Source organism: Morus notabilis, unplaced genomic scaffold, assembly GCF_000414095.1.
Source record: "Morus notabilis unplaced genomic scaffold, ASM41409v2 Scaffold1694, whole genome shotgun sequence".
Classification (NCBI taxonomy): domain Eukaryota; kingdom Viridiplantae; phylum Streptophyta; class Magnoliopsida; order Rosales; family Moraceae; genus Morus; species Morus notabilis.
Genome location: NW_010364492.1, coordinates 1 through 13,994, shown reverse-complemented (window position 1 = coordinate 13,994; position 13,994 = coordinate 1). Strand labels below are relative to the sequence as shown.

At 35.1% G+C, this 13,994-nt stretch overlaps 2 protein-coding genes across 2 annotated transcripts; both read left to right on the top strand.

Moving 5' to 3' along the window:
- Positions 1-1,273: 1,273 nt before the first annotated feature.
- LOC21384588 (laccase-7) lies at positions 1,274-2,456 on the top strand (the record flags this gene model as incomplete). The annotated part of the gene is given in 3 exon segments (XM_010106743.2): positions 1,274-1,421; positions 1,622-2,398; positions 2,401-2,456. Coding segments are annotated over 3 exon segments (981 nt in total), but the record flags the coding sequence as incomplete, so codon positions are not given.
- Positions 2,457-13,102: 10,646 nt separating this feature from the next.
- On the top strand, positions 13,103-13,773 carry LOC21384587 (laccase-7). Its single transcript, XM_010106742.2, has 2 exons — positions 13,103-13,286; positions 13,540-13,773. Exons 1-2 carry the CDS (start codon positions 13,197-13,199, stop codon positions 13,705-13,707), a joined length of 258 nt encoding a protein of 85 aa, XP_010105044.1. The 5' UTR covers positions 13,103-13,196; the 3' UTR covers positions 13,708-13,773.
- The last annotated feature ends 221 nt before the right edge of the window (positions 13,774-13,994 follow it).

The window sequence follows — 13,994 nt, the reverse complement described above, 5'->3', positions numbered from 1 at the left end:
ATATAATTATGACATCATTTGTTACAATATTACTATTATATATTATTATATTATATTATATTATATTACGAGTTTGAATTTTAGATTGAGAAGATTGTAAATTTTAAATTTCATTAGGGGTATTATGGCTATTATGAAAGTTTCATTAATTGTACTATGTTGATTCCCGCACAATCTAAAAGCTAAAGTTGTCTTTAGGTTGTTTCTGATTTTGGCTGTAGATTCTTAAAAAATTCTTCAAAAAGCACTTTTAAAAAGATTTACCAAACATTAAAATCAGCTTCTCCTATAAGCAGAAGTTAATTTTGAAAGGAAAAAGTAATACCAAACTAAGACAACATATTTCTTTAACCATCCAATGCATGACAACGACGACGTGTACGATAAAATAATAACAATAACAAAACTGGAATTAGAGAAATCAACTTGCTATGGTTCCTAGAAAACAGAACACGAAAAGCTTGTCATCAAAATAACGAAGACTTAATAAAATACAGCTACAAATGTAAATAGAACATGTCAATAACGTTATCATCATGAGAGAGAAGTTAATTTGGGCAACCGTCGTCCAAACATCCCATTCAAAAACGAACTCTTGTCCTTCATCTTCAAATAACAAACCAATTAATAAAAATATTCTGACTTTTATACGAGACTCATTAAACGTTGTGGAGAATGAAATGTTGCATATTATTATTAATTAACCAAGTAAGTAAATTCATATATTTAATTGGGAATTACAGTGAATTTTCCTCATAGCATGGTAAACCAACCCATGCAAAATATTCCAAAACGAAAGCTATAGCGCTTGGCCTTTGTCAACACCCATTTGATCTAGCTATTATCTATTTCGTTACGTTACTGCTTGTTGCCCTACTATAAATACAACATTATATGCTTGTGTTAAGATATCACAAAACATTAATAAAAGTATTCTACTAAGAAAAACATATCTCCTCAACATTTTCTTATCCATATATAGCTTTCACTCTTTTTTTTAATCCTTATTATCAAAATCTCAACTTTCAACAATATTATGGCAAGATTTGCCATTTGGCTAGCGTGCGCTTTAGCTCTTTTAGCTTCCTCAATATCCTTCGCTGCAATAGTGGAGCATTCTTTCAATGTAATTATTTCTTTTACTTAATAGTTTGTAAGGTTTGCACATTTTACTTCCTTCATATATACCTAGTTTTAAGTTCCTTAATGCTTTAATTAATAACGTATATATTTACGTGTGCAGGTTGAAAATTTTGTGGCGACGAAGCTCTGCCGCGAGCAAGATATAACGGCAGTAAATGGAGGATTGCCTGGACCAACAATAGGCGTTAAAGAGGGTGACACTCTTGTCGTCCACGTCTTTAACAAGTCGCCATACGGCATTACTATTCATTGGTATATGAATTATCGAATCAGCTCTAGTGTCATGTATTATATACATATATGCATATTAATTATATATACACATTAATTATAAAGAATAGCATAGATTCAGTTTAGTTGCTTACAAATTAATAAGCCTCTAATTAAAGAACTCTAATACATGAAAATGATTGAATTTTTATGAATTCTATGATCAGAATACTTATCCTAAAATTAATTTAAATTTTGTTATCATCAGATATGTACAAGATCAGAGTGGAGCGAGGCAGGACGTACATGTTGAGGATCATCAACGCTGCACTCAATAACCAACTCTTCTTTAAGATTGCCAATCACACGATGACTGTTGTTTCCATCGATGCCAGCTACACGGATCCCTATGAAACCGACGTTATCGTCACCGCCCCAGGCCAGACCGTCGACGTCCTCATCAAAGCCGACCAGCCGGTCGGGTCGTACTACATGGCGGCGCGTCCGTACATCAGTGTTCCTCTGCCGACTGTCATACCATTTGACAACACAACCACCAGGGGCATTTTCGCCTACGAGGGTTCCGAGTCAAACAACTCCGTGATGCCAACCCTACCTGATTTCCTTGACACCCCAACGGCTCACAAGTTCTACACCAACCTGACAGGGCTCGCCGGTGGACCCCAGTGGGTCCCTGTCCCGCTCGTCGTGGACGAACACATGTTCGTAACAGTCGGACTGAGTACGGAGCCGTGTGAAGAGATTAATGCCACGTGCCCGAACGGGCAAAGATTCTCTGCTAGCATGAACAATGAATCATTCGTTTTCCCGCAGAACGCGTCTATGCTGGAGGCATATTGTTATGGCCGTGTGGACGGAGTTTACACCACTGATTTTCCCGACAACCCTCCAATTGTATTTGACTACACGAACCCGAGCTTAAGCAACGTCGAGCCTCTGATTTTTGCGCCGAAATCGACGAAGGTGAAGAAGCTGAAGTTCAATTCGACGGTGGAGATGGTGTTGCAGAACACGGCGTTACAAGCGGCGAGAACCATCCGATTCACATCACACGAGGGCTTATAACTACGTTTAAAATTTAATCAAAATAAGATTGCATATAATATTGAGTTTTTAGAAGTAAGGGCTATAAGATTAATTTTAGTAGGTACTAATTTGTATCAATCTAATATGATATATAATTACATATATAAGATTTTTAAAACTAAAAAATTTGAGTGGGGGAGCCCCCACTGGGCATGCCCTGGCTTCAAGCATGATTTTACGAAATCAAAAGCGACAAAAAAAGGAGATAACACCAAACTTTACACTCATTCTCATTTATGTCCTACAATCTTTAGAAACTCTCACGTTATTACTTCAAACTTTGATTTAGTCTTACTTCGAATTTATAACGCTAATCTACAATACAAATCTTTTTTATTTTTAGTCTTACTTTGAATTTATAACGCTAATCTAAAATACAAATCTTTTTTATTTTTTTCTTTTATTTTTGTTAAAATTCAAGTTTTATCTTGGTTAAACAATAACTGTGTTATTTACGGCGGGATTACAATTAAATCTATTTATAGGCTTCGTTCACTTCGTAGATTTGAATTTTCAATTTGAGTTGGGATGTGACATTTTCTTATGGCTTTTCACTGTAGCAGAAAAAGTTAGATGTAATATTTTCTGAGTGCTTTTTACTATAGAAACTTAAAATTGAAAACTCGAATCGGTGAAATAAACGAGTCCAGCTTCTCTTTTTTAGTATATTCTACTTGTTTTCAATGAGAACTCTAAAACATGAGGTTAAGTGAGTTTAATTCAAAGTTTAGATAAAAAATTAAGAGATTTTAATGATTAAAGGCAAAGTGGGAGTAAGTATAACATTTTGGGAATAGATTGAAAAATCACTTTTTGCGTTGAATTTTGATTTTGTTTATTTAAATTATTTAATAATTTATTTCCTAAACATAAAATAGACGAGTAATCACCTATAACGTCGACAACAGTTGTTGCTAAAATGTGAGATATAGCGGCAACTATTTTTGAGAATAAAATCTAACAAGCATCGAAAATTTAAAAGTGGGGTCTACTTTCAGCGACGATAAGGCTGTGCACAATAAATTGTACCATCTGCAGGTAGAGGTGTCAAATGGGCCGGGCTGTCCATGGACGGCCCGGCCTAGCCCATAATAGTGTCAGATTTGGCACGGCCCGGTTCGCTACTGTTACGGGCCGTGCCGGCACGGCACATGTAATGGGCTAGGGCTGGGCCTCAGCTTCTCAGCCCGCGGCCCAAGCACGTGAAGGCCCACGGCAAGGCCCTTGTTCGGCCCGGCCCAAGCCCTGATTCGGCCCTTGTTCGGCCCGGCCTAAGCCCGCGAAACGGCCCATCAAATGGCCCATTTCATTTGGTCCAGGGGCCCTTCGCGGGCCTAAACGGGAGGCACGTGACGGACCTCCTGTTTGGCCCGTCATGTGCCTCCCGTTTGGCACGTGATGGGCCAAACGGGAGGCCCGTCACGTGCCACCCATTTGGCCCGTGAAGGGCCCAACGGCTAAAAAGCCTAAAATCTGAAAATTCACCCCCAAGATCCCTTATAAATGCCCCTTAATTCCACCATAAATCTCACAAAACAATTCACTCTCAACTTCTCATATCACTTTCATTCTATCTCTCAACTTGTCTCTTTGATTTTGATTCTAAGCTTTTCTCTCGCGTTCATTCATTTTCTAGCTCTTTCATTTACAAAGTTCAATCAAGTTCTATCAATTTCCAAAAATGGCTTCTCCAAACTTTCCTGATTTCACTGCTCTTCTTGAGCTTGGTGATGAGCCATTTTATGAGGATGAAATGATGCCTCCCAACCCCACCCCCACTGAACCAGAAAATGCTCCGGTGGATATTGCTTCAGTACACAACGAGGAAGCTGGAGAACGCAACAGAGGAAAAAGACCGTGAACTTCTCTGGCATGGCAGCATTTCACTGAGGAGCCCCGACCAAATCCAAAAACAAGTGAAATGGAAATTCGTGCGGTATGTAAATATTGTAAAAAACACTTTTCTAATAAAAAGGGTGGGGGTACTGGTCATCTGGATAGACATTGGAAAGTATGTCTACCGTTGCACCAAGGTGGGAGTGTGGACTCCCGCCAACAAACACTATCACTCACATCACAGGGGTTACAAAATTTTACATACGATGCACAACGTGCTCGTGAGGCACTAGCTAAATTTCTAGCTAATGCCGAATTACCTCTTTCTTTTGCAGATGATGCCTCGTTCGACAGCCTTTTGCCCACAATTTAAACAGGTAAGTAGAAACACAACTCGTTCTGATTGCATGAAAGTTTTTTATGCAATGAGACAATCTCTTGTTGATAATTTTAGGACTTTTAATGCTACTGTCTCTTGCACTTCTGATCTGTGGGAGGGGTGTAATAAAACTGGATATTTATGTGTCACAGCGTACTACGTTGATGACGATTGGATTTTACGCCACAATTTAAACAGGTAAGTAGAAACACAACTCGTTCTGATTGCATGAAAGTTTTTTATGCAATGAGACAATCTCTTGTTGATAATTTTAGGACTTTTAATGCTACTGTCTCTTGCACTTCTGATCTGTGGGAGGGGTGTAATAAAACTGGATATTTATGTGTCACAGCGTACTACGTTGATGACGATTGGGTTTTACAAAAAAGAATAATTGGTTTTCGTTTATGTCCATACCCTCATAACACAATAGCTATTTTTAATACAATAATGGAAATTTTTGAGTTTCATGGGATAGAAGATAACTTTTGATAATGCGTCAGCGAATACAGCTGCAATTAATTTGTTTAAACGTAGTTTGAAACTAGCATTTAGAGGGGAAATTTTTCATCAACGGTGCGCATGTCACATAATTAATTTAGTAGTTCAGGCATGAATTGAACATATCTCAGCTAATCTTACAAATATTAGAGAATCATTATTGTTCATATCTAGTTATGGAGCTCGGCTCCAAGAATTCAAACAATATTGCAGGAATAACCAGATGCGCCCAAGAAAGTTTCCAACTGACGTGAGACATAGGTGGAATTCAACATATTTAATGTTGAAGGCAGCACTCCCGTATTCATAGCTAATCACGACATACGTAAACAGTAAGAACGATCAAATTTCAATTTTCGATCCTGATTGACAGATTGCTGAGTATTTTTTTAAATTTCTAGAAGTTTTTTACAATGCTACTGAATTACTTTCTGGAGTTTATTATCCTACTGCACATTTAGCTTTACATCAACTATTTAATATTTCAGAAACATTTTCTTATTATAGGGATACATAACTTTTTGGAAATATAGTTAACTTAATGGAAAATAAATTTAAAAGTTATTGGTCAGGTTGTCTCATGTTATATGCATTGGCAACCATTTTAGATCCTAGGTGCAGAGTAGATGGAACTGAATCATTGATGACTACGGCAACTAAGCATTACTAACGCTACGAAAATGTTTGAAAAAGTTTTTAGTTTGTATGAAGCAAAATATAGCACAGGTCAAAAAGAATAAGGAACTTTGTCGTCAACTAAAAGTTTGAGGCCTAAAGGATCGTCGTGGAGTTTCTTGAAGAAGAAAGAGAAAATGGCAGGATCATCCTCAACACAAGCGTCTACAGGACTAGTCAAATATTTTAAAGAAAATCACATAATCGATGAGACAAACTAGACATCTTACAGTGGTGGAAGAGCAAGACCGATCGTTTTCCAACACTGTCCATAATAGCTCGTGACATTCTTACAACTCTAGTGTCAACGGTAGCATCGGACCAAGTTTTTAGGCAAGCAACCGAATTCTTGACAAGAAGAGAAGCAGAATGCATTCAGATATCTTGGAGGAACTAATGTGCCTTAAAGACTAGGAAGATGCCAGAAGACGAAAACAACAATACACTGATGATTCGATGCAAGAATATTTTTCTAACTTAGAAATAACAGAATCTTCTGGAAGCACTTAGGTTTGTAATTTACTATTCCTAGCTACTGCACTATTTTTTCCTTCGCTAAGGTTTTGTCCCGATCTCCCCACGGGTTTTACTTAGCAAGGTTTTTAACGAGTAAGTCATTTATGTGTACTCCTATTACGCCAATTCAATAAAATCACATCTTTTGGGGCATATGATATATTTTTTTAATTAAATTTTAAAAAAAATACAAGGGCCGGGGCCGGCCCGTGAAGGGCCTAGGCCCAGGCCCGGCCCTGGCCCTTATGGACTAGGGCCAAGGTCCTAGACCGGGCTTGAGTTTTTCTTCTCAGGCACGGCCCTGCACTGTGCAGGGCCGTGCCAGGCACGGCCCAGGCCCGTAATGGGCCTGGGGTCAAGCGTGCCGTGCCGGCCCGGCACGGCACGTTTGACAACTCTATTTGCAGGCAAAATTTGAGCGTACAAAAAAGTTTTAACGATGGCTCATGTTGCTAAAAGTCATGGCACATAACTGGATAAAATGCTCGTGATACAATACTTGGTGACGACACTGACATGTATCGTCGCTAAATGTTGACCATAAAAATGATGCAGTGAAAATTTGGTTTTTTCGTGCCAAAAGGGGTCAGATTCTTTCATTTGTCATCGCTAAAACCTTTTTCGTCAAAAATTAATCTGAAATTTAAGCGGCTAAAAAATGCAGGAGTTTGACTTCTGAAGATATTTTCAGAAGTTTTAAGAACGACACGTGTCATTGTTAAAGATTTGTAAACGTAATATAATTATTTCACAATATTTTAATATATTATCTAAATGACATCATTTTATAAGCCTTCAGCGACCACAAGAATGATTTCATCGCTAAAAGTGATTTTATAAAACCATCATAATCCTTTTTTTCTCGATAAACTGTTCTCCCTCTCTCTCTCTCTCTCTCTCTCTCTCTCTCTCTCTCTTTCTCTCCTCCGATGAAAATTCACTGCTAAAAATCACATTCAGTGACAACATGTCGTCGCTAAAAGCCCATTGTTTCACTTGATCTCCATTCATTGACGACTGGGAAGGATTTTTAGGACGACATGTTATTGCTAAAAAGGGAGTTGAAATAGTCAACTTTTTAGCGACGACTAGTCGTCACGAAAAAGTATTACGCACCAACTGGTAAAAGTCCACAAAAAATGCGCGCTAGTTGGCACACTTTCAGCGATGACATGTCGCCGCTGAAAGTTAGGTCGTTTTAGACAACTCTTTAACGAGGATGTTATGGGGGAAAATATGGAGGACACATGGAGGAAGGACAATATGATACGTGGCCTTAACCTTTCATCGCAAAGCAACAACCCTCAACGTCTGGGACTCCCTTCCGTTCCGTCGTTAAGAGAATGGCTTGTGAGGTATGGGGAAGCTGTCGCCGCCCGAGTAAGAAGCCCAACTTAGGGCATCAATTTCATCTGGCGTCGACAGGTCGTACCGTTGACCTTACAACATAGAAATCCCTCGTCATAAAATCCACCGCCAAGAAAAACAATTGGGCTAAAAAACACTGGCGACGAGGGGAATGCTCCTTGGGGTAAAGTCTGACGTGGCAAGCTGCATACAGTAATGAGGGATGTCTGCAGTATAGGCATTAAATGCAAACCCTTAAAACCCCCCTCCGGGGGACAGAAAATGGTTACAGCTGTGCACAGAGTCGTAATGGGAGACTAATTGGCTGAGTGAACAGTGTGCAAGAAGTAATTAGTGGGCTGGGCCTAGAAAGGCAGACCACTTGAGTGCATGTTCAGCCTACAGGAGAAAACTCCTCCAATGAAGGAAGCTCAGCTATAAAAGGAGAGAAACCTCATACGGAAAGGAGGTTGATCTTTCTTGAGAAAAAAGAACGAGAAAGTAATTTGTAAATTGTAACAATCTCAAAAGGAATAAAAAACCACAGTGGATGTAGCTCTTCATTTTATAAGAGTAAACCACTATAAACCTTGTGTGTTTTCCTACTTTAAGTATTTTTTCTTATATTCCTCACTACACAAAAAATACCACAAACACCTTCGGCACAAAACCTTTACATATAATTTCAATTAAAGCCGGTAATCTGACAGGAAACCTGGAGGTAACCCGGCTTGTTTTTGTTGACGAAAATTCACCATCAACAGAGGACATTGTCGTCACTAAAAGTAACTAAAATTTTTTGATGGAATTACAAATTTTCCTAAAAATTTAAGGCGGTAAGATCGAATTTTTTGTAAGTTTTTGTTGCTTCCGACTTCAAAGTTTTCAACCTTTTTCGTTTGAAATATAAAATCTAAATTGTCTGTAATTTAAACTGGCATTTGCGTAGGCAATCAACCAGGAATAAAATCTAAGCTATATTTGAATACATGTTGAAAATGTCAATATGTTTTTGTGATGATAAAACTAGAACTGAGATTTTGGTTAGGATTTCTCTTGAAAGCTACATTGTCAGTACTCTTGTGTATTTTGTGGTAAACACCAAATGAATTATAGCACTATATTGTCGTTAATTTTCCAAAAAAAAAAAAAAAAGAAAAGAAACAATCTCAATGCAAATTTCGAGGTACTTTTTACATCGACATAACGGTATGTTAAATATGATTCAAAAAATTTATTTATCCAAAAAAAAGTACATATACTTTTTTATCGCACCTTATACAAAGACACGTAAACAACTACAATTTTTCTACTCCTCACGAACGAAAAATGCTGACCAAGTAACCGTTCGATGCGTGCGTCCTCTGCAAGGGTCGCTAGTGGTATAACAAATATCTCTACCAAAAAAAAAACCTGTTTGACGAGCAGTCTTCTATATAAAAATTCAAACATTATTTATCCACATGATCAAATTGAAACCTTCAAAGATATAATATATTCTTTCCATTATTTGGTCTTCACTTTGTTTATTACTTTTACGTATATTTATCTGCTGTACGGACCAAGTTGATAAGCGTAAATTTTATATAATAATATTTCAACCACAATGCATGGTAGTTAGCTAGCTAGTACGCATACTACCATGTTTTTTTTTTTTTTTTTTGAAGCATATTACTGACCGAGTTACGTAGATGATTGAGAGATCTCAAGTTCGAGTCTTATACGAACGAATTAAAATGAGGATGATCGAGAGATCTAAATATTTGAGACTATTTAAAGACTAACGGTTTAATATTCATTAATTTCTTGTGGAATTAAAATGACGCATTACGCCTCTCACATAAGTAGTTAAGTACGTCATTGCTTATTAGAAGTTAACATTTTTGTCTTGAACAAGTAAAAATTAATTTCTGACCAGAATTAAGGTACTTCAAATGAAGATATTTACTTTGACAAAATGATTGCTTATGGTGGACTAACTTTGCCAGCGCTGCAGTAGAGAAAGTCGAGGGTGGGTAGGTCTCTTGGTTGCGTGTGGATTTAAAGGATAATTACCATATTTTAAAGAAGAAAAGGACGAGTTAAACAAGTTATATAGGAGCCCGTCTAGTTTGTTGACTCGAGTTTTTAATTTAAGTTGAGATGTGACTTTATATGAGAATTTTTTATTGTAATAAAAAAAATTAGATATGATTATTTGTGAAAGCTTTTTACTATAATAAAATTTGAATTTTAAACTTAAATCAGCGAAATAAACGAGGCTTAAGTTCACTAACTACTTTGTATCTTCTAAAATTATCGGATAAATCTTAAGCAGCAATGTTATGATCATATAAATATAAGTTTCTTTAATTTCTTCAAGTATATTTATAAACAGGCGTCCTACTTTTCAAAGGAAAGACCCGGAAGAAACCTAAGAATATATTTCGACGGATCTCAATTTTGTAGTTTCCGCTTTTCGTAATTGATTAGACATCTTTATGTAATTTTCTTTATTATTATTGTGTTTTATATAAATTTTTTTTGTACGTGTTGACTACAGACTATCATTGCATCATGAAAAATGATATGAAGATATTATCCCAAAAAAAAAAAAAAAAAAGGATATGAAGATCATTGTTAGGGACAAGTCGTTTACGAATTGATCTAAAGTTATGAAACGTTTGGTTGAAGGATTCGTATCATAATTTGGATTATAATTCGTGACTTATTATAATATTTTTTTTCATAAAAAATACACATAAATAAAAAATAATTCTAAATCATAATTCTAATCGATCAACTGAAGCCTTCTTAATATTCCAATTACGTTGGCCTATATTAATTAATATTTATATCTGGGTAATTTTTTTGATAATTTTTTTTTTTGTTGAAATCGTTCTTTTTTTTTTTTACGATAATGATTCTTTTATATTTGGGTTAGTTTATTACCGCCTGTATCCTGCCCATAGAGTCAAAGTTTTCTTTTTTGAAAGTACTAAATTGTTGTTTCTCTTAGCGTGTTAATTTGTTGATACTTTTTCTCGCAGAGGACTTAACTGTACGGATTTAGAACATTCCAACTAATTACATTGATACTTTTCAGTTCGGTAGACATCATCACACAACAAACCTCAATTCAAAAAATTTATTAAAAATAAATATAAAATTAACACGAGTTAATAAATCTGAAGATAATCCAAAAAGTTCCTTAAAAAAAAAAGATAATCCAAAAAGCGAAGGAAATGAATGAAGGCGAAATTCCGGAACAATTAATGAACTACCATTCTCACAAGTGTATTAATTTTAATATCTTACAGATGTTTTCTTGCATTTGTCTACATGTTTTTTTTTTAATATTAAGTATGCATGTTTGTTTGGTGATTATATATATATATATATATGCATATATATCAACTTTGTATATCTTGTTAATTTCCTAGCCTGGTTATATGCACAACAAATTCTAAAACTTGATCATCTCAAACTGATCCGTCAAAGAATCAATTGCAAATTATTTATAAAAAAAAAAAAAAAAAAAAAAAAAGAGTACCGGACAACTATCTTCCAGTTAACATAACAAATGTGAAAATTATTGGGGAAAAAAAAAAAATCTAAGGTTTGTTTTGTTTTTGTTTTTCTTTTTGTTTTTTTTGTTTTTTTTTTTTTTTTTTGCGCTATATATCTAAGTACAATGGAAAAGGGCAATAATTAGGTAGATTATTGAACAGGTTAAATTAGGCAGTAGCAGATATCAGACTTTTCAAGGCATAAGTTTGGCGTGTGAAAAAAATTGTCAACAAGAAGAAAATTTTGACCTATCATCTTTATGAAGAAATTTTTTCTTCAATGCTAAGGCACTGTATTTATTTATTTATTTAAATAAGAAATCCCTAGGGACAGTTATCAACTTCTAACGACGTATATTGCAGTCTGGGATTACTGAGAAAACTTGGCGCGTAACAAACAATATTGCTAGATCGAAAAAAAAAAATACTGAGACTGTTGTTTTTAGGGTAGATTATTAAAACTTCACTAATATGCTTTCGTCAAATTTTAATGTCAACCACTAAAATTAACCATAAACTTGCCTTACTTATAATCACATTCGCAGTATGAGAATACTCATTTGATGAGGACATGTTTGGTTCATGAGAATGAATCAGATGGTTTGATCAAGAATTTAAATTTTTATGAAAAAAGTACTCCAGCATAACTTTTTAAATACACATTTTTTTAAGAGAAACACTATTTTAAACCGGATTCAAACCCCTCTACCAAACAAGGTCGTAGTGTTGTAGTTAAATGTATGGTTTAGGGGGCTTGATCTGTTAATACCAATACCTTCCTATTATAGTACAGTCTTTATGACGGGTACTAATATCTTTCTTTATTACTCTTTTAGAGAAAATGGAATAATAATAATAAATGAATAAATGACATATTTCTTTAACCATCCAATGCATGACAACGACGTGTACGAGATAAAATAAGGGAGAAAGAGAGAAATAGGTCAAGACTTGAGATGAATTAAAATTAATATGCCAATAGTTTACATAAGTTAATAAATAGGCCAAATTACTGTTTTCATCTATAACTTATCTGGTTATGAACCATAACTTGACAAGTTAATATTCATAACTTATCTGGTTATGAACCATAACTTGAAAATTTTGTCCATAACTTATCTGGTTATGAACCATAACTTGACAAGTTTATCCATAACTTATCTGGTTATAAACCACAACTTGACAAGTTATTGCCTATTAATTTTTATAACTAAAAATTGGCCTATATACTTTCTTAAGCTTTTCATATTGGCTTATTTCCTACTATTTCCGATAAAATAATAACAATAACAAATATGTCACTGGAATTAGAGAAATCAACTTGCTCTATGGTTCCTAGAAAACAGAACACGAAAAGCTTGTCATCAAAATAATGAAGACTTAATAAAATACAGCTACAAATGTAAATAGAACGTGTCAATAACGTTATCATCACGAGAGAGAAGTTAATTTGGGCAACCGTCGACCAAACATCCCATTCAAAAACGAACTCTTGTGCTTCATCTTCAAATAACAAACCAATTAATAAAGATATTCTGACTTTTATACGAGACTCATTAAACGTTGTGGATAATGACATATTTCATATTATTAATTGACCAAGTAAGTAAATTCATATATTTACTTGGGAATTACAGTGAATTTTCCGCATACCATGGTAAACCAAACCATGCAAAATATTCAAAAACGAAAGCTATAGCGCTTGGCCTTTGTCAAAACCCATTTGAGCCAGCTATTATCTATTTCGTTACGTAATTGCTTGTTGCCCTACTATAAATAGAACATTATATGCTTGTGTTGAGATATCACAAAACATTAATAAAACAGTCTAATAAGAAAAACATCTCTCCTCAACACTTTCTTATCCATATATAGCTTTCACACTTTTGTTTTTATTTATCCTTATTATCAAAATCTCAACTTTCAACAATATTATGGCAAGATTTGCCATTTGGCTAGCGTGCGCTATAGCTCTTTTAGCTTCCTCAACATCCTTCGCTGCAATAGTGGAGCATTCTTTCAATGTAAGTATTTCTTTTGTCGATAGAGTCCGTTTGGTACCTAGATTCGTTCATTGATTCGAATCATGGTTCTTGGTTCGCTATAGTATTTTCTCTCACAAAAAATACACGTAAATCGAAAATGGTTCTAATGACATAGTTTCATTTTTGATTAACTTAATAGTTTGTAAGGTTTGCACATTTTACTTCCTTTATATATACCTAGTTTTAAATTCCTTAATGCTTTAATTAGTAACGTATATATTTTCGCGTGCAGGTTGAAAATTTTGTGGCGACGAAGCTCTGTCGTGAGCAAGAGATAACGGCAGTAAATGGAGGATTGCCTGGACCGACAATAGGCGTTAAAGAGGGTGACACTCTCGTCGTCCACGTCTTTAACAAGTCGCCATACGGCATTACTATTCACTGGTATATGAATTATTGAATTAGCTCTAGTGTCATGTATTATATGCATATATGCAAATATATGTATATATATAATAGTAAGTTGGACCCAAAAAACAAAAAAAAACGAAAGAAGAAGTAGTAGAGTTGGTACTTGAATTTTTCAATTTACGGTTTGACTGTGACAACAAAGCGCGCGCTTAGAAGTTACTTTTCGATGTTATCAGCTACCCTAACCTGATTAATTAGCATCATCTTTCGTCCATTAATTACTAAGGGTCATGTATTATATACATATATGCATATATATATATATATATATATATA